Source organism: Pipra filicauda, unplaced genomic scaffold, assembly GCF_003945595.2.
Source record: "Pipra filicauda isolate LSUMZ 115617 unplaced genomic scaffold, ASM394559v2 scaffold205_size1947385_pilon, whole genome shotgun sequence".
In the NCBI taxonomy this organism is placed as follows: Eukaryota; Metazoa; Chordata; class Aves; order Passeriformes; family Pipridae; genus Pipra; species Pipra filicauda.
Genome location: NW_024104316.1, coordinates 570,739 through 588,399, shown reverse-complemented (window position 1 = coordinate 588,399; position 17,661 = coordinate 570,739). Strand labels below are relative to the sequence as shown.

The window sequence follows — 17,661 nt, the reverse complement described above, 5'->3', positions numbered from 1 at the left end:
CTCACAGCCTTGCATTCACCCACTATTACTGCTTGTGCACCAGTGGCAAAAAAGAAATTAACGTTCCAAAGCACTACCAAAATATTTCAGTGACATCAAAATGAAAATCTCAAGCTGCACTTACAGGGGCAAAAGAGCTCTTCAGAAGTTTTCTGAAATGAAAGTACAAATTAAATTGTAAGTTATTAATGAAGTTCATTACCTGAGCGTTGCCATAGGGCACGTTTTGGCAGTAATTCTTGATGTCACTTTTACAAGCCTCGTACAGCTCTGGTTCAAGTCTGATATCCTCAGTCTGCAGGACAAATTACAATATGAACTTTTAAGCAGGACTCAAGGCTACTTTATTTTGTTAATCTCTTAACTAGAGGTCTCTACTCACAAAAAGCAAGAAACTCTCACAACGGGCATTCAGTTTCTTTGAATTTAAGGGTCTTGGGTGCAAGAAGTGATGTTAGTGGGAAACCAACTTTACAATTCCCTGCAGTGATCAGTTAGCTTTTTAGGCTGAAGAAAAGATTTAAATCAAATTTTAGAGCTGGTAAGTTGTTTCCACTGCTTCTCCTAAAAGGGCATCATTACAAACCTCCAAGACAACTGAAATCTTTCCATGTGAAAGCCAAAGGACATATTAACAGCCACCTGGTGAAATCACAGTAGGTGATCCGGAGGCTGTGACTGAAGTTTCCTGATTTTGGTGATGCCCAGCATTTGAATTCTTCCATACAAAGGTAAGAGCGATGCCTCTTCTGACATGGACCTACTTAAGGTGAAGCTTTAACACTCAAACAGTACCTACTGGACAAAGACCTTAGGAGTTTATTGCTGCAAGCACTGCAGCAGGAAGCTGAGAGGCAGCTTTGCCTACCAGAACAAACACTACTCCTATTTATCCACTGAGTAACTTGAAGCAGCTGGAGTTGAGTTGCTTCATCTGTGCTTGTTTCCTCAGCCTGTAAAATGAAGCTTTTGTTCTCTCCTAGAGGACTTTTAAGAACATCAGCATGTGTAGCACGTTGCTATCTAACACTAAACATAATCACTTCTAGCTGAAATTCCAATGACCATTTAGCTTGCCTTGGCCTTCATGAGACTATATTTAAGGCATTAAAGTAGACAATCATTACTTTCACCGTGAAGGGCAATTGAGCCTCGTGTTGTAAGAAAAGTGGAAAAAATAAATTAGATACCTCTTACAAATGAGCTTCCTTCCCCCCCCCCCCCAAAGTGGACAAACCAGGAAGCTTTAGCTGAAGAACCTGACTAGAAGAGCGGGGAGAACAAGAGTTTCAGGCATGTTTACCATCTCTAGCTCCTCAACGCGCAGCTGTTTGCGGCACTTCAGAGAGACCCTGTGCTCCTTGGCATCCTGCAGAGTGTCATTGCGCACAGTTGTGCTCAGACAGATCACCACATCCACCCTGCAGAAGAGAAAACAGCTTTTTACTCATCCACCCTTCTCACTGAACCAGCCAAGGTTGGTATTGGATCACCACACCAGAGAAACCGACTTCAATAATCCAAACACAATATAAAGGCCTTGTGCATCCGTGCTTACTTCTAGCTGGGGTACAGCTCTATGCAGAGCAACTGGACCACAATTAAACCCTAAATCTGATGCTATCTGATTGCAGTCTACATCCAAAGACAGGAATATATTCAAAACCCCACCTCACCTCTGCCCAGCAAGACCTTGGCTCTTAAGTCACGTCAGCACTTTAGAAAAGCTTTGCTTAATCTCAGAAATAGATGAAGGTGAATACCTACATAGCATTGCAAGCAATCCTTTTACACTATAGGAAGGGCATTGATATCATAAAATGCAAATAGTCTTGCTATCCACAAACAGGACTGACCTTGTGTGTAATTCAGCCTTACATCATTGCAGTAGGCCATTAAAAAAACCCCTTACACTGAATGAATAAACCAGCTAAAACAAGTGGGATATTTTCCCTTCCCAGATCAGCAACTGGAACAACAGCAGTCTGCCTGTTATAAGAAGATGAATCTAGCAAGGATATAAAACATTCTGGGACATGCAATCCACTAATTGTAATAATTAGCTATTTTCACAGCAAGAACAATAAAGAGGACAGGCTTGTATCCAGTAGAAATTTTGAAGAAGCAGGCAATGCCTCTGCCTTAAGCATCTGCAGAACACAGTCACTAAGGGAACACATACAAAACAATCAGCCTTTAAAGGAAGTCCAGTGTTTTCTGTCCTCTCATGAAATATCCTGTAACTTAATTACATATTTATACAATCAGATTGCTGTTTGGTCAGCATACATACTTTTTTTTGATGTTGGGGCAAAGTTTCAGCACATCCTCCTTGCAAGCCATTTTAAACTTGTATGAGAACCTAAAATCTTTCATTTGAACCTACAAGAGAGAAGTGGGGAGAAAAACAACTTTGGTCACCTGGAGTTTAAAAAAACCCAAACTGAAACAAAAAATATTGCCCAAAAGAACACTTGCTGAATCATACAATCAGCAAATGCTTTTGTTCACAACTTGTTAGTGTGGAAGCAAGGGGAGATGCTGCACTGCTGAAGAAGTTGGGACCCTGTCTACCATGTGCCAGGGAGGAAGGAGAACCTGAAGTTAAATCAATCATCTCCAGAAGTGACCATTTATGATCAGGCATGCAAGTACAACTGTCTGAATTCACAGGAGCTCTTTAAATACAGTGGGAAATCAATCTCAAAGAAGGAGGGGTTTCAGAAATCAACACCCTGAAAGAACAGAACAGGCTTCCACTGACAGAGGAAAGCGTTGCTTACCAGCTGGAAATGAGTAACTCCAATTGCACATTTTTCATTCATTTCCTTCTGGTGTTTGTTCTGTATTAGACACTCCATCAGATCCCCAGAATCAATCTGGTTATCTGCAACCTCCTGAAAAAGAGATGGAAGGCTTAAAAATGAGCTACTCCTACAAGTCATGGTTCTTATGCTCCTTTAGACAACTGTGACCAGGAAACACTTAACTTACAGTCCCACCCTCTATGGTGAGCTTACTACTAACTGAGCACCCTGGAGCTGCACCACACAACTCTAGCACACAACTACATTCATAGAATTCAGAAAAGAACCATCTCAGGAACATGCACACTTCAGACTCAGGGGAACATACTAAAGACTCAATGCTTACATGACATATTATAATTAGGTGCCTTCACTGCTATTTAACTACTCAACCCTAGATCAGTGAAGTTATTTCAGCAGTGCTGAGCAGCTGCACAGAGTGGAGTGGCTACACACACTGGCTGCAGGTAAAGGAGAAGGAAAAAAGTCTAGTATTGAACTGACTGTAAAGAGTGATTTTTGCAATTACAAGGCAATTTTCATCTTCAAACTCTAGCTTTTATGCTAGAGTTCCGACAAGAGCAGAAGGATTAGGTGGAACTAAGAATTTTTACTTTAGAGTGACTTTTAAACTAAAGACTTTTGAAACTGATTACCTCTGATTTTACTTTTGAAGTGTACCAAGAACTAACACTAAAACCCTCTGATCTTTCCCACAAAGTGCTTTTTCCTCAAACATACACTGTTACAGAGAACTCACATGACAGAATGTCTGGATAATGGGCTCACATGCTCTCATCAGCAAGGCTTCAATCTGGATGTCCTGCAGAAAACATGCAATATTTCGTTTTCACAGTGAATAGACAGGAAAAAAAGGCTGTGAAAAAAAACCCTGTGATAAAAACTCAGACTCAACACAGATTACAGGGTTTTGAAAACTGCAATCCAGACAGCTTCACCCTTCAGTTCTGCAAATCCCACGGTTCAGTCTTGCCAACAACATGGCAAATGCAAGACAAGCCTTCCACCTTAAGGGAAGAGCCTGGTCTCCACAGAAACTCCTTTTTTGGATAATTCAGCCAGTCTCCTCCAAACTGGGTGCTACAGCACTAGAAATGACCTTACACCCAGGTAGAAGTTGAAGATTTATGACAGTTATGAGCAAATAAAAGTTTCTACCCACTGGAAGGAAGCTTTCTCTAGGGCACAATGTAAATTTTAAGCAATATGCCAAACAGTCTGGGGCATGACAGTCAAATATGCAACTTCATAAAACAGTTTAAGCTGCCAACCTCACTGAAAATCTGTACTGATCTACCTGGTGGTGATTTCCTGCAAAAATTTGGGATAGGGAGGGAAGTTGCAATATGGTACTCAAAACTACTTGCAAGCAAGACTGAAATCTAAGTCCCAACATGTATCTTGACTTGTACTAAAGGTACCTGGGTTACCTGTGTAAGAAATGTTAGCTTCTGTACCATAAGTGATCTTTTAAGCAGAAGAAATGCCCTCACCAACCTAAAATCCTGAACTGTTGCTCATTTCTCTTCCTCAAGAACCCCCCATGAAAACTTCCATTGTATGGGATAAAAAGTATGTTCTTTGATCCCAGAGCTGCATTTCTGCAGCTCCTCTAACCTCAAGTTTTTTCACCATCATCAAAATGATATGCTTAACTAGACATGCTCAACTATTCCCTTTACCCCAGGCTGAAAACCACTCACCTCAGACTCCAGCTCAGTGAGGTTTCCCACTATGTCCCTGCAATCAGACACCAAGTCATCAAGATGGTCCTGAAGGCATTCCAGCTCCTACAGAAACAGACATTTTAGTGTGTGATCCAAGAACCCAAGCTGAAATTTTGGGCCTAAAACATTGTTACACATGTGAAACTGCTCTCCTCTTGGTAAAGTCCTAAATCTCATTTAATCCCACTCTCTACCAGCACTCCCCCCCCCACACACACACATGTAGTAGTGATTGAGAATGTTGGTGTAAGACATTACCACTTGCTCTCAAAGGCTGCATGATGTGCTTTCACTTCTGGAATTTCACATTTAATTTGCCCTTTGCATAACCTTAAGGAGAGGTTAGTTACCCAAACTACAACCTATGATGGGCACTTCAAAAGGACAGTGGTGTGTGATCCACGGCATCTGCTGCCCAACAGCTCCTTCCCTACGGCCCTCCTGGGGCACAGCAATTTAACATCAAAGTATTTGTTGAAACTTTTGTTAAGTAGCTGCAGATGTTAGTTCAGTTCTGTATAAACACAGGAAGCATGTCAGTATTTGCCAAATGGAAATGGGAGAAAGTTTATGTGGGAAATGTCAAGCTTGCAATAGAATATTACACATAAGAGATTAAGGGGGGTGAGGTTGCTTCATTAAAGTCCTTCTTGCTAACTACCCCCTTCCCCCTTCTCATTCAACTACACTTTTAAACCTACTGAATGAAGCCATGCAGTATGTGCAAAGCTTCTTTGTATCATCTCCACCTCTCAGTTTGGTGTAGATTATGTTTCATACTGCACTAATTTTTAATATATTCTCTGCTATAAAGAGGCAGCACGTAACAAGATGTCCCTTTAAGCCCTTTTTGCCCTGTCCCACCCTCCAGCTTCCCAACCAAAGCAGCAGTGATCTCGTGTACAGTACCTGCCCTGTCTCTGTTTTTTCGCTGCACCACTTCCCCAGGTCAATCATGCACTTGTCCTGGAGAACTGGGTCCAGCTTCACATCCATGGCTCGCTGGTGGAGGATCCTCTGGACCTCTGCTCTGCACTCCCGTGATAGCTGCAAGGAGGACAGGGACTGTTTAAGCACAGGGGGTCTCTAAATCCACACAGTGCAAAGAAGATGCTGTCAGGTAAAGTTCTGAGAGTGACCACAAATGCCATCAGCAGTCCCAGAAAGCCCAGGAGTCCTGCACTGCTCAGCACAAGTCTGCCAGGGCCCCCAAAAGCAATCTGGGCTCCAGAAGAGTTTAGAGCTCTGTCATTTAGTTTAGATAGAGGGTCCTCTCATTTCACTAAAATTAATTTTATATTCTTAAACCTGTACTTTGATTTTTGAAATGAGATGTCAAGAGTAGGTACCTAGGCTGTCTGCTGCACCACCCCCTTCTCTCTAAGCCACAGACTGCTTCTGGAGAAGGAAGTCAAAATAGCTCATGCCCTCAATACCAAATGGGAAGCCCAGAATGAGGCAATATAGTCCAGCTGTAATTTCTGCTCAGCAATCCCTACTGCAGCACATCAGAGTCAGCACTTGCAAGACAGGAAGAAACAAACTGTAGAAAACCAAGGGATACTGGTGTGGTGCTTATCAGACCTAAAATGCACCAGTTGAAGCTTAAAACTTCAAACGTTTAAAAATCCAAACCACTGAAGTTATGTAGCATTTTGTCAACAGCACTGGAAAGAAGTACAGGCCTAACCTCCCAAGAGTTTGCTTTCCAACACTAAATTTCAAAATGACAGCTGCTCCCTTAGCCTACTTTCCGCTAGAAAAATACATTTAAAAACCTTTTCTCTCTCTGATAGATTATTTGCAGGGTGGCTATTGATTTCTTTGGTCAGCACTAATATAAAATGGAATTAAAAAGTCTCAACTCAGCAGACTAAGAAACTGCATTAAATAAAAATTATTCCTAAAAGAGAGATGCTTTCAATCAATACTTGACCTCTGCCACAAAAGACCTTTTAAATCAAGCTGTGGAAATTAATTTTTAAGCCAGGCCACTGTGTAAACCACCAACTGCTGGGGGCTGTGTACACCACAGTGCCAAAAGAAATGGAACTGAGGACCCAGTTGCTTTCAACTGAGTGCCCTGATAAAGGCACGAGAGGGCAGCAAACTTGAGAAGAGCAGCTCTGAACTACAGATGCCATGATGGTGGATCTCCAGACTGCAGGGCAGCAAGTCAGATCCCTACTGTCTTCTTTAAAGACAGCATGAGCACATTTACCAGGACAGCACGCTCCACAGTACTGGAAGGATGTGTTATAGCAATAGGAAGAATTTAATGGAGTATAATCTGAAGCTGTACACAAATCAAAACTTAATTAGAAACAGCCAAGGAAAGCTGATCTTGAAACTCTTTTAGCATAAAACCAATTTTGCAGCTATGCTAGCTATCTGCAAGGAATCACATTCCTCTTTGGAAAGACATGGGGGAGGACTTGCAGTGCATTTGGACAGATATGTCAGTCGGTGTCAGTGCACAGTTCCCCCACTGGCCCATGTCACAGCCTGTTGGTCTATTTTGCCTTGCCAGAACAGCCACTTTCAGGGCACACTTGAGGAGGAGTTGGGCACCCAAAGCACTGCAACTACCCCCTACAGTAAACGCTCGTGAAGCAGCTTTCGTGAGTTCTGGCAGTTTTATCCCAGGGTGTCCAACTTCAAACGCGCGTGCAACCCTTCCATCACAGGTCAAAGGGCAGCAAGTTGCACGTCAGCACTCACCCTCCTTCCTTGCTCCTCTGTGCGATAGGCATGCCTGTACAGGCAGGAGAAAACAGCCCCTGGAGGCATCAGCTCACTGGTCTCATTCCAGCCATGGGTATGGCAGAGCCGGGAGGCATCTCCCTGACACTTGCGGTACAGGACTGTGTCCAACCTGCAAACACCAGGGTTATCACTGGCACTTCATTCAAACCTGCAACACTTTCGATATTCTGAAATGCTTTTGAGGCAGAAAATCCACTTCAAGTTTCAGGCACCACCACCACCACATCACTCAGCAGCAGTGTCTGACCAACTGAACCAACAGGCAGAAAAATGCCCATCACTCAGTTTGGAATCAGCTCCGTATTCTTGCAAAAATAACACCAAAATCTTTAATTACAGATTAAATCTTCAACACTTCTTGAAGCACCTCCCATTCTCTTCTGCAGCATACCAGCCAAATGCTGACATGTGAGAAATCACCTCCTCAATGTTCTAAAGCAGGAGAAAGGTAGGTACATTCCACATTTTGGTTGTATATCTTGCATGTACCAAGCCCCAGAAGGTTCACAGAGCATGCCAACTCTTAACTACTGGCAATGCTGCCCAAAAGACAGGACTTGCTATGATTCAAGATTTTCCTAATGTTTGGTTCACACACCCCTTGCAGTAATGGAAGCCCATCACTTCTTGCCTTACACTCTTTGTGGCCACTGAGAACAATTTCTCAATTTCTTGCAGTAATCCCATTTAATGTACTCTACTTCCTCACCTCTCAATCTTCTTTAGAAGACAAGCCAAACACTTAATTCTTTCCTCACTGGTCATGTTTATCAAATTTATATTCTCTTCATCTTAACCAGCACAGACACAAGGGGCTTTGTAATCATTTAAAACAAAGCACTGCCATCTCTGGATGAGAAAGCTGGAAAAGCAGTGCTCCAAAGGGTATTACATCTGTTATACTGTAATCACACCTAGAGAATTTGAAAAAAGGCAGAAATGGAAGCAGGAAGTTTCTCACACAGTGTCCCTTTGTTATACTGAAAAGCTTGGTTTCCAGAAGTCCCATATTGTAACACTCAGAGCAGATGCAAGTGGCTGCCACCTGCACAGAAAGTGACCTTAAACTTCAGTACGGCCAGACAGAATTCTTTAAAGCTGCACTGAATTTCAGAGCCCAAACTTGAGTATTTTTTAGGGTTGCATCATTTCTCAGAGAGGACCTGATTTAAGTGGCATCACACCTTTTCTAAGCAGCTTTTGCTTCTACTGTTCTAGACAGGCATTAGCACCTTACAGACCTGGCACATTTAAAAATCCTCTTCTGAACCATCCTAAGCGACACTGCTTTACCAGGAACTGCTAATGCAAACAAACACTAAACACAAACATCATGTGAGCATAAATGTCATTTTACAGTACTCACTTCCAGTCACGAGATATAAAATATTGGAGCTCCAGGAGCCTGTGCTCACAGTCCTCCACCATCTTCTCCGTGTACAAGTGCTCCATCAGGCAAGACAGAATCCTGCAAGCAGAAAAGTTAGGCCAGAGACTGTTAGAATCATGCCGGGCTTTCTTATAACAGCTGGTGTTGGCAAATCATTCTTTCCAATGAACCATAGATAAGAAGTTCAAAAGCAGTGAAGATCTTTCTTTTCCTTCCAAAAGATTACATCTAAACCGTGTGTCAGATTTGTACCCTTTTAAATGCCATTGTTTTAGTTATCTCAGCAAGTCTGATATACAACAAAAATCTTAAGGCGCATTCTATAGAAAAATCTGTCTTGGGGGGGGAATATATTATCAGACTGGAGGCACTATGGGTTTGCTTACCTGGACTTTCCAGGCTTGTCACTTTGTGATATTGCTAAAGACTTATGTAGTTAAGGAAATGAGCACATCAAATATTACAAATATTACAAAATCTAAGTGCCTGAGATAGCTACATCCTTCACCAGTGCTAAACCAGCCCTGTGACAAAAGTACTGGCCTGCTTGTACAGCCAGAACAGAGACAGAGCTCAGTTCACACCTCCAGCCCTGCACGAACTGCCACTCTGGAGTCCCTCATTTCTGGACAGGTTTTAGTGTTCCTACTGCTCAGCCACACAACCTTCCTGGATGCCCCACTGAAAAGACAAATCAGTTGCAAGCGGGAGGCACCTACATGGGGTCCCCCGAGCGGATGTGCTTGCAGGCCGTCTGGATCACCGACTCGCAGGCCTCGTTGAGCGCGCGGTCGATGCGGTAATCGGCACCCGGGTCAGTCTCCTGGATCAGGGTTTGCAGCTGCAAGAAAGAAATTGTGGAGAGGAAGACAAATGTTAACAACCTAAATTACAACCTCCCAGCGTGGCAATTCTATGCCAGCAGCAATGCTACCACGCACGACCTCTGCCCTCCAGGGTTTGATTTTAAGTGCTTGTGCTGCCAACGCAATTGCCAGACATGGGAGTTCAGCACTGCTGAACCCTAATCATCATCATGAAGTAGCCCAGGACATTGGGTGAGACCAGTCACTCACTGAAGGTCAACTCTAAAGCTGGACCACTTATGTACTAATTTACAGAACTGAACTGGTAAAATTTGCATACTGTATTTTTGATCTATCTTAATCTTTGGTGGCAACCTCATTTCATAAGGCTGATGATACCAAGCATGCAGATTTGTCATATTTTCATGAAGACTATTTCCAACTGAAACCCAAATCAATGCTTAAAGACCAGTTACCTAACTACAAACAAAAGTTAAAACAGTTTAATTGCCTGGAGAGGACACAAAGGTTTTATTGAAATACAATATAAAATGTCCTGTTCTGCTGTCCCAGGACCATTTCCTCAGGAATGTCTGCTCAAGCCTTTGGAAGCCAAGGTCTATACTATGCATTTTTTATTCATTTTTATATATATATATCCCACCACTCCCTTTATGACTTCAAAATACTTTCAAGTTGTCATAGGTAAATACTGTATGAACAGCTCCATCAAGTCTTTTCTTCTCATGAAAATGTTATTCTGACAAAAGCTCCAGAAAAAGAGTTTTCTCTTATTAATAAGGAAACATCACCTAGCATGTTTAGCACTAAGTTTCAAAATCAGACCCAGAAACAGTCAATGGCATCTGAACATAAATTTGGGAGGTGTTTGCCGGGCCAGGGGAAGGGAATTTGGGTAAATCTCAATAGTTTTGGGCACAAGGGTAGCTTCTAGACTATAACTCAGCCCAGGATCCCCATGTCCCACTTCATTTTCCATCAAGCTGTGAATTCCCAAAGACTGACTGATAGCAGACTGGTATCATCATTTGACAGGCAAACATTTTTAGCTGACAAATTTGGAGAGGAAAGGAAAAAAAGAGGCAGAGAGCTTGCTTAGAAGGCACCTGCACACCGACATCAAATGGTCTATGCTGTTAACATCCTGACACTCACTTAATGATTTTTGTCACTGGCCCTCAGCCCAACTAAATCAAAAGCACAGTCACAATTTTATTCTCCACCTTTTAAAGTCTGCACCTAAATACTATCCAGGAAACTCTAAGGGGCAAAGCCCTAACATCACAAAACACAGGGAAGAAAAAGGCATCAGAGAATTGGAGAAAATACAAGCTAGCACTGTTTATCCAATAGGAAACTTATAATCATCAGGACAGACCACAGATTGCCTGGGAGGAAAGCAGGATTTCCTGCAACTCACTCTTGATCATGCCCAGCTTCAGCTTCTAAGGGATGCAGGCAGATCAGAAGAGTGCTGCCTACCAAAAATTCTTGGGATATTTTCAGTAAAATAATAATAGTAATAATAACAACAACAATAATAATAATTTTATATGCCTCTGACAGTGGTCCTCCAACAAAAGCCAATATGAGACCCAGTTCATAACAGGGATCAGCAGAAGTGAGAAGTGATGTGTTCTTCACAAACTTTGTAAGAGTCACTGCAAGGAGGAGAAGAATATTGTGGTTCTGCTGGTGCACACACACACAGCCTGCATGGACGGGCAATACTCTGCATATAAAGTGCTGGCATCACTTTGTGTCAGATGTTTATGTATCAAAAAGGTTCAAGTATGATTAGTGGAATTGCTGCCTCAAGGAAAATTGAGTGAATAGAACCACAAACCCAACACTTTATTACATACACAGACTAAATAAACTGGCCAGAGCATTATGTAGGCAGGATTCTTCCTCAGATCTCAGTTTTAATGGTTTTTCTGTTGCTATCAAGTGGAAGAGGCCAAAATCCACTGGGTACAAGAGCTTGGAAGCAGCAAAGCACCTCCTTGTCCTTCCAGACCGTTTTGGGCACTACTGCAGAATTCACTGTCTCAATTCTCAACCACATGCAAGATGTGCAGCACCAAGCCAGCTGCCATGACAGCAGGGAAGAAGGAATAATTTGGCACAGTGATAAAAGTGAAGGTTGTATAGGATTTTCCTTCCTCCCAGAACAAACCCTTGCAGCTGAAAAAAAGGAGCTGGATAAACTTGACAGTTTTCTGAACTTTTATGTTCAGATATGGAGCTCAATTAACAATGAACTATCAGCTGTATTAGAAACTGGAAACAAAAAAAATGCCCTTTAAGCAGAGATTATAGTTTTACACACTCAAGGGACTGAACAGAAAAAAAAACAAAGATGAGACCAGGGCACCATAGAAGCTACACATTTGAAAAACGACTTGTCAACAGCTCTAGTATAAAATATTCCTTCCACTAAGCAACACCAACACCACAGGTGCTAGACATTGCCAGTACAGCTGTAGAGCTGATGCTCACAATTAAGTGACACTTCTGTCTGCTGTCTGATGACTTACAGAATTGCAGACCCACCCTCCCCATGTGGAGGATTCCTTAAGATCAGTTTGGCAAGATGGGGCTGAACCCACACTCAGTTCTTTTTCTGACTTAGGCTGATCCACTTATGTTGCACAGAAAGCCATTGTTCTTCTACCATTCACAGGACACAATGGGCATTTTGAAAAGTTCATTGAACAAACCCGAGACAAAAGCCCCACACAGCTCAGACATTTGGGTCTAGATGTGCTTCTTGCCCAACAGCACAGTTAAGCATGAGCACAAACTCTTGTATGCAAGATCACTCTGGCTGAGGTGTCTCACAAGAAATGGAACTTCCCAGATCAAAATATTGGGGCTTGAGAATATCTGGGAATGCATTTCATTGACAGCTTTAAATACAAATAATCAGTCACATTCTACCTGCAGGAAAGGGTAAAAGCAGATGCTCCTGTAGGAAAATAAAATCACAGAGGTTCTTTGGTTGTGTTTTGTTGTTTTAGGACTCTTTTATGTTGTTTTTGGCAGATAGGCAAACATCTTCCTTTCATAAGGCTGAATCAGAGTAAACCTTCACAGACACAAGAGCAAAACCAGACCCAAATTAAATGTTTCCTCTTTCAGCTTCCTCGGGCAAACTGTCTAGGCAGGTGTGTCTGGTCACAGAGCTTCTAGAAGGAAGAACTTCAGGACAAGACCTATTGCTTTGAGTTAGCCAAGAAATCAAGGTGCTGTATTAGCATTACCTAATGATGCTGCTAAAAGCATGGAGACATGAGTTTTTGACTCTACAGGGAAGACATCTGAAGATGGACCCCAAGCTGCAGCCAGCTCTGCTGGGACCACCCCAGGGCACCCTTCCTGTTCTACTCTGTTTCTGCAGGTGAAAACACAGAGGTGCCACAGACCAGCACTTCCACCATCAACAACCACAGCAGAACCATATGTCAAAGGTGCTCTCTAGGTACCCAAAAGGAACTCTGAGAGGATGGATGTCTAACTTGCCTTCTTCAGGGCCTTGTCATATGGGTCAACCTCACATGACAAGGAGTTGGAGTCTCTTGCACAAGTCACACAATATCTGAAGGGTTTCAGACAATAACAGTCTCTTCCATGAAAAGCTAATTTGGAAGGTAAAAGCAGGAAGCTGATTCTAACACAATAAATCAAAACAGAACAAAGCCACTGGCAGCTGAGACAATCCTTACCATTCGAATACAAAAAATAACAATAAATTATTTAGTACCTCAAAAGTTGTCGGCAGCTATATAATAGTACCATGTCAGTCTTCAGGAACTCAGATCATTGGAATGTTTATCACAGTCTTGCAATAATCTATTTCCTCTTGCCCAGAAGAATAAGGACAAGCTAATTGTATTTTATAAAATCAACACTTAATTTGCTAGTGCTGTGTTTTGCAGAGAACAGAACACATTTAACTTGAAGGGGAGTCACGGACAAGCCGTACTATTGCATCAACTTACTGTACAAAAATAAAGCAGTAGCTCAAGTATAAGAGAACTGTAAAAACCCCAAACTTGCTACAGATTTCTACAGATATTTTCTTTAAAAGTTTGAAATCACTTATCATTTTTGGGGGTCTCCTGTGTTGACTTATGACTTGCTCCGAACCCACCCTTCATGACCTGGAAGTCATTCCCAAGATGAACTGATCTTATGACAGTTTGCAAATAATCATGTTCTGAAGTAGCAGGTTCAATTTCACATTTAAACAGAAACAAATATGCAGTTTTTCACACAAGGGCTGCAAAGCACAAGTCACACACTCCAGCTCCCCGCAGAAACGACTCAAACTGCGCAGCTGCTGCTCCAACACACCTGGTATTTGTGCAGAAATGAGCTTCAGCACAAAACACCCTATGCCTTACCAAAACTGAACAGATATTAATTTACCTGTGATAATATACACAAGCTGGCACCATAAGGGGCTCAGGCTTTAAGTTGTTGGTTCCATATATTGCAGAAGTCACGATCGTACATCTCCCCAAATTCCTACATCAGCACTAATATCCCTCACCAGTTTTGTCATTGATGCCACTTTTCTGGGCTCATGGATGAGTATTAAGCACAAAAACGTAATATATTAAAAAGCACTAATGAGTCTGAACAAAAATTAAATTATTGTTTTCAATGTAAAAAAACCACAAACAGGATGTAGCCGGGCCAAAATGAAAAGGCAAAAGAATTATCCCAATTTACAAAGGTATTTTGGAGAAAAATTGCATTTCCTTCAGTGGCTGCAACTCCACCAACATGCAGCAGTCTGTTGTACCTCTCTGTCCCTGAAGTTCCATTTCCATCGTTTAAGTTGAATGAAATAAAAATAAAACTGAGTGGGAAGGTGCTTCGAGAAGGTTTTGTGCATTTCCAAGGACATGGTATAGGGGGAAAAGCGGAGAGGGAATATTTTAAAATTACAAAAAGCAAGTTTCCCTACATCTTGCACCCAGGAGAGAATTTCATGACTTGAAAGCTGTTGGAGAAGAACTACGGGAGATCCAACACAAAATCCAGAGCAGGACAATCCAAAATGTATTTTTCTGAGGGGGAAAACCCCCACCATAACTAATGTGCGCCAGATACCAGGTTACACTTCATACCACGACCACTTACACAACTGCCTCCAGCAGTCACTGGCACCCGGCAGAGCCAGGTTGACTCCAGCAGAACCTCCATCACGGGGCAAAACGTTAACAGACAAATCAGTGCTTCTACCAACAGAGCAAAGCCCAGGTGAAGTGAGAGAAGAGCATCTTACTGCCTGCTGACAGTTGAGGCCGACGTTGCCCTTCTCCCCCCGCACCACCTTCATGAGGCAGTGCAGGGTGCGGCCCTTGCGGTGCAGGCCCGAGCAGTGGTGCTCGATCTCCCCTCGGCAGCTCAGGATGATTTCCGGGCTCAGCGAGAAGTCCTCCATCAGCATGCGCCGGTAGTCCAACATCTCACCCTGGCACTCGCTGCTCACTTGTCGACCTGAGCCAAGAGAACAAGATGTGATTTAGTTTCAGTGCTTAGCAGAGCCCTTCTTGACCTGAGCTGCCATTGTGCTGGAAGAGCAGGGACAATGTCCGTGCTCTGAACAACACCACACTGACACAGAGTGCTGGAGAGGACGTGCTGGCATTAAACCAGCGCTGCGGTAGCTCCTGTCGTTTAAATGAACCTGTAAAATACAGCCAGACCAAGGATTCAACATGCTTTCAAAAAAAAAAAAAAAAAAGGATTCCTGAAAGATTCTTTTAATCTTATTTTGGATTTCACATTATAGGAGTTGCTTCTGAAGAACATCCGAGAGTGCCCAGTGGGTCTGCAGTTCTGTAGCACAAGTCAGCTTTACCCCATATGCTCAAGGGCTCATTTTTCCACTGTGTAAGTCTCCTCTGGCAGTTCACCAGTTTGATATGTAACTGGGGGAGGAATTTGTCAGGACAGAAGGTTAAACGTTTTCTCTGAGGAGAAGGTTTTCTAGAGCAATAGCACATAAATGCTCAGGAAGCCAAAAACCAGACTAGAACAAGAGCATGCATGGAGTGTTTAATAAACCACTGCAGCTGCACAGAAATCTAGCTGTAGTAAATACTTAGATCTGGTATAAGCTTTCCTGCAGTCCCCATGTAGACAGTTTGGGGTTTTTTTTAATCCAAAGGACCATGTTAGCTTTTTTTGTTACATCCTCCCCCCAGTCCTCATCACAACCTATTCATATGTGCACAACACCCCATGGAACAGGAGACACCCCAACAGGGGCTCCCAGGCATTGTAACACAGACACGTGGAGCTGTGTGGAATAATTACTGTTCCTCCTGGGCTATGCTTTGTGGCAGACACTGCAGAACCTGCTCCACCTGAAAGTGGAAGTTAATAACTGAACAGCAGTCTCCTGCATGTAATTCAGGAAAGCACCTGCTCTACCTGCAGGGAGAAGGAAAAAAGATCCCACAACTTTTTTACAAGCAGGACACATCATTTCCACATCAATCAGAAGCAATGAGTTATTAAAACGCACAAATGCAGGGATTGCTTATGGAGCCTTTCCCTCCCATGCCAGAGGCACTGCAGCATGGAGCCCTGCTGCAAAGCCACCCAGCTGCATGCCGAGGGGAAAAACAAGCAGTTCTCCAGTGCAGATCTAGAGGATGTAACACATCATTTCACATGTTATGGCAACTTCACAGAGAACCTTTAGCATGGTCCTGCTGCATTCAGCCCTCTAATGCTTTTGGGACAGCAGCTGGCGTTAGGGCACGTCCAGCTTACACCAATTTAAATGAACAAAAATAATATTCTCACACTTGCCTTCTTTTATTTAGGAAAAAACTAGAGCTAGAGAAATTAAGGCATTTACCCAAGCTCCTGAACTGCAAGAAAGACATCATTTACAGGAGGCAGAGGACCGAGTATCCCTGGCTTTCCCTGAGCAAGGATAAACAGGTTCTCTATTCTGTGTTTTAACCTTGTAGCATATTTAATGCTTACTACACAAAGGAGGAAAAGAGCTGCTTGAATTCACAGTGAATAGAAGGATTTGCAACTACACATCAGCAGTCCAAGTGGGATTTGGTATTTTGCATTTTAAACTTCTTGTCTACATAACGGGAGACAGCAGTTTACTCAGCCATTCTCCTTGTCAAAACAGCAGTGGTGAAAGCACCACGATGTGGAAACTTGCCTCTGAACCAAAGTTTGGGAAAAGGTACCCGGAGAAGGGGACTGTCAGTACATGTTCAAGGTGAAGAAACTTTTAAAATCACGGTCCCAGCATGTCTTTAATTGCACTTACCTCTGTGCACTGCAGACTCCAAGCACATCAACAGGTAGGAGAGCCGGGCTTCCCGGGAGCGGGGAAGGTTCTCCACGTTACACCGGTACTTCTTCAGGTCGCTCTTACAGGACTTGGCCAGCGAGTAACTGACTTTGTAGTCTTGGGCAATCAGCTTCTGGCGGGTGGTCAGTGCATCACGACACTGCAGGGGACACATGGGGACGATGGAATGAGCTCCTGTGTGCTGGTGGCAGAGAGCTGGACCTGCTGCTTTTAAGTTTTCAAGTTGCATTTCAAAAAAACAACTCATGCTTTAAAATTCATGTGTTTAAGCTGGACTGCAGTTAAATTTCATTTGTCTCATAGAAACCACACAGTTAACAATGCACACTGAGGTCAACAGATCAAGGGTTTCAAAGGCAGCAGCTCTCTGCAGAGCACTTCTCAAAACTGCACATTCATCCAGCTCTTTGTGAAGAGCTGTGGCTGAGAGCGTGACTCACTCTCGGTAACTAGGATCAGTTGCTGACATTTATCCCAGCTGTGGTACATGTTCACCCCATGCCCTCAAGAAATAACTTTTTCCAGTCACATTTAGAAAATAGTGTGTTCCTTGGATTTGTTCTGCAACGCACTGAGCAGATGACAGCAGATAAAACAGTCTAACCGTGGGAATTTCTAGCCATTTTCCACAACTGGTGAGGTTCACGAGGATGCACTGTGGCCAAACCCAAACCCAGCAGCTGCAAGACCAACCCTCTAAATTTCATCCGAAAAAGGGCCTGTAAAAACACCGCTACACTTGGCAGCTTTTGGTTTA

The 17,661-nt window shown here is 43.0% G+C and overlaps 1 protein-coding gene across 1 annotated transcript in view; it reads right to left on the bottom strand.

The window, feature by feature from the left end:
- Positions 1 to 17,661, bottom strand: part of GLG1 (golgi glycoprotein 1) — a 79,706-nt gene that overhangs the window by 11,859 nt on the left and 50,186 nt on the right. The window contains exons 7-18 of the mRNA XM_027716105.2: positions 16,860 to 17,043; positions 14,838 to 15,052; positions 9,431 to 9,552; positions 8,688 to 8,789; positions 7,277 to 7,430; positions 5,465 to 5,602; positions 4,532 to 4,618; positions 3,568 to 3,630; positions 2,784 to 2,897; positions 2,294 to 2,382; positions 1,304 to 1,421; positions 203 to 295 (exon numbers count right to left, since the gene is read on the bottom strand). Of these exons, the coding sequence (XP_027571906.1) occupies positions 203 to 295; positions 1,304 to 1,421; positions 2,294 to 2,382; positions 2,784 to 2,897; positions 3,568 to 3,630; positions 4,532 to 4,618; positions 5,465 to 5,602; positions 7,277 to 7,430; positions 8,688 to 8,789; positions 9,431 to 9,552; positions 14,838 to 15,052; positions 16,860 to 17,043 (1,479 nt within the window). The remainder of the gene's footprint in view (positions 1 to 202; positions 296 to 1,303; positions 1,422 to 2,293; positions 2,383 to 2,783; positions 2,898 to 3,567; positions 3,631 to 4,531; positions 4,619 to 5,464; positions 5,603 to 7,276; positions 7,431 to 8,687; positions 8,790 to 9,430; positions 9,553 to 14,837; positions 15,053 to 16,859; positions 17,044 to 17,661) is intronic.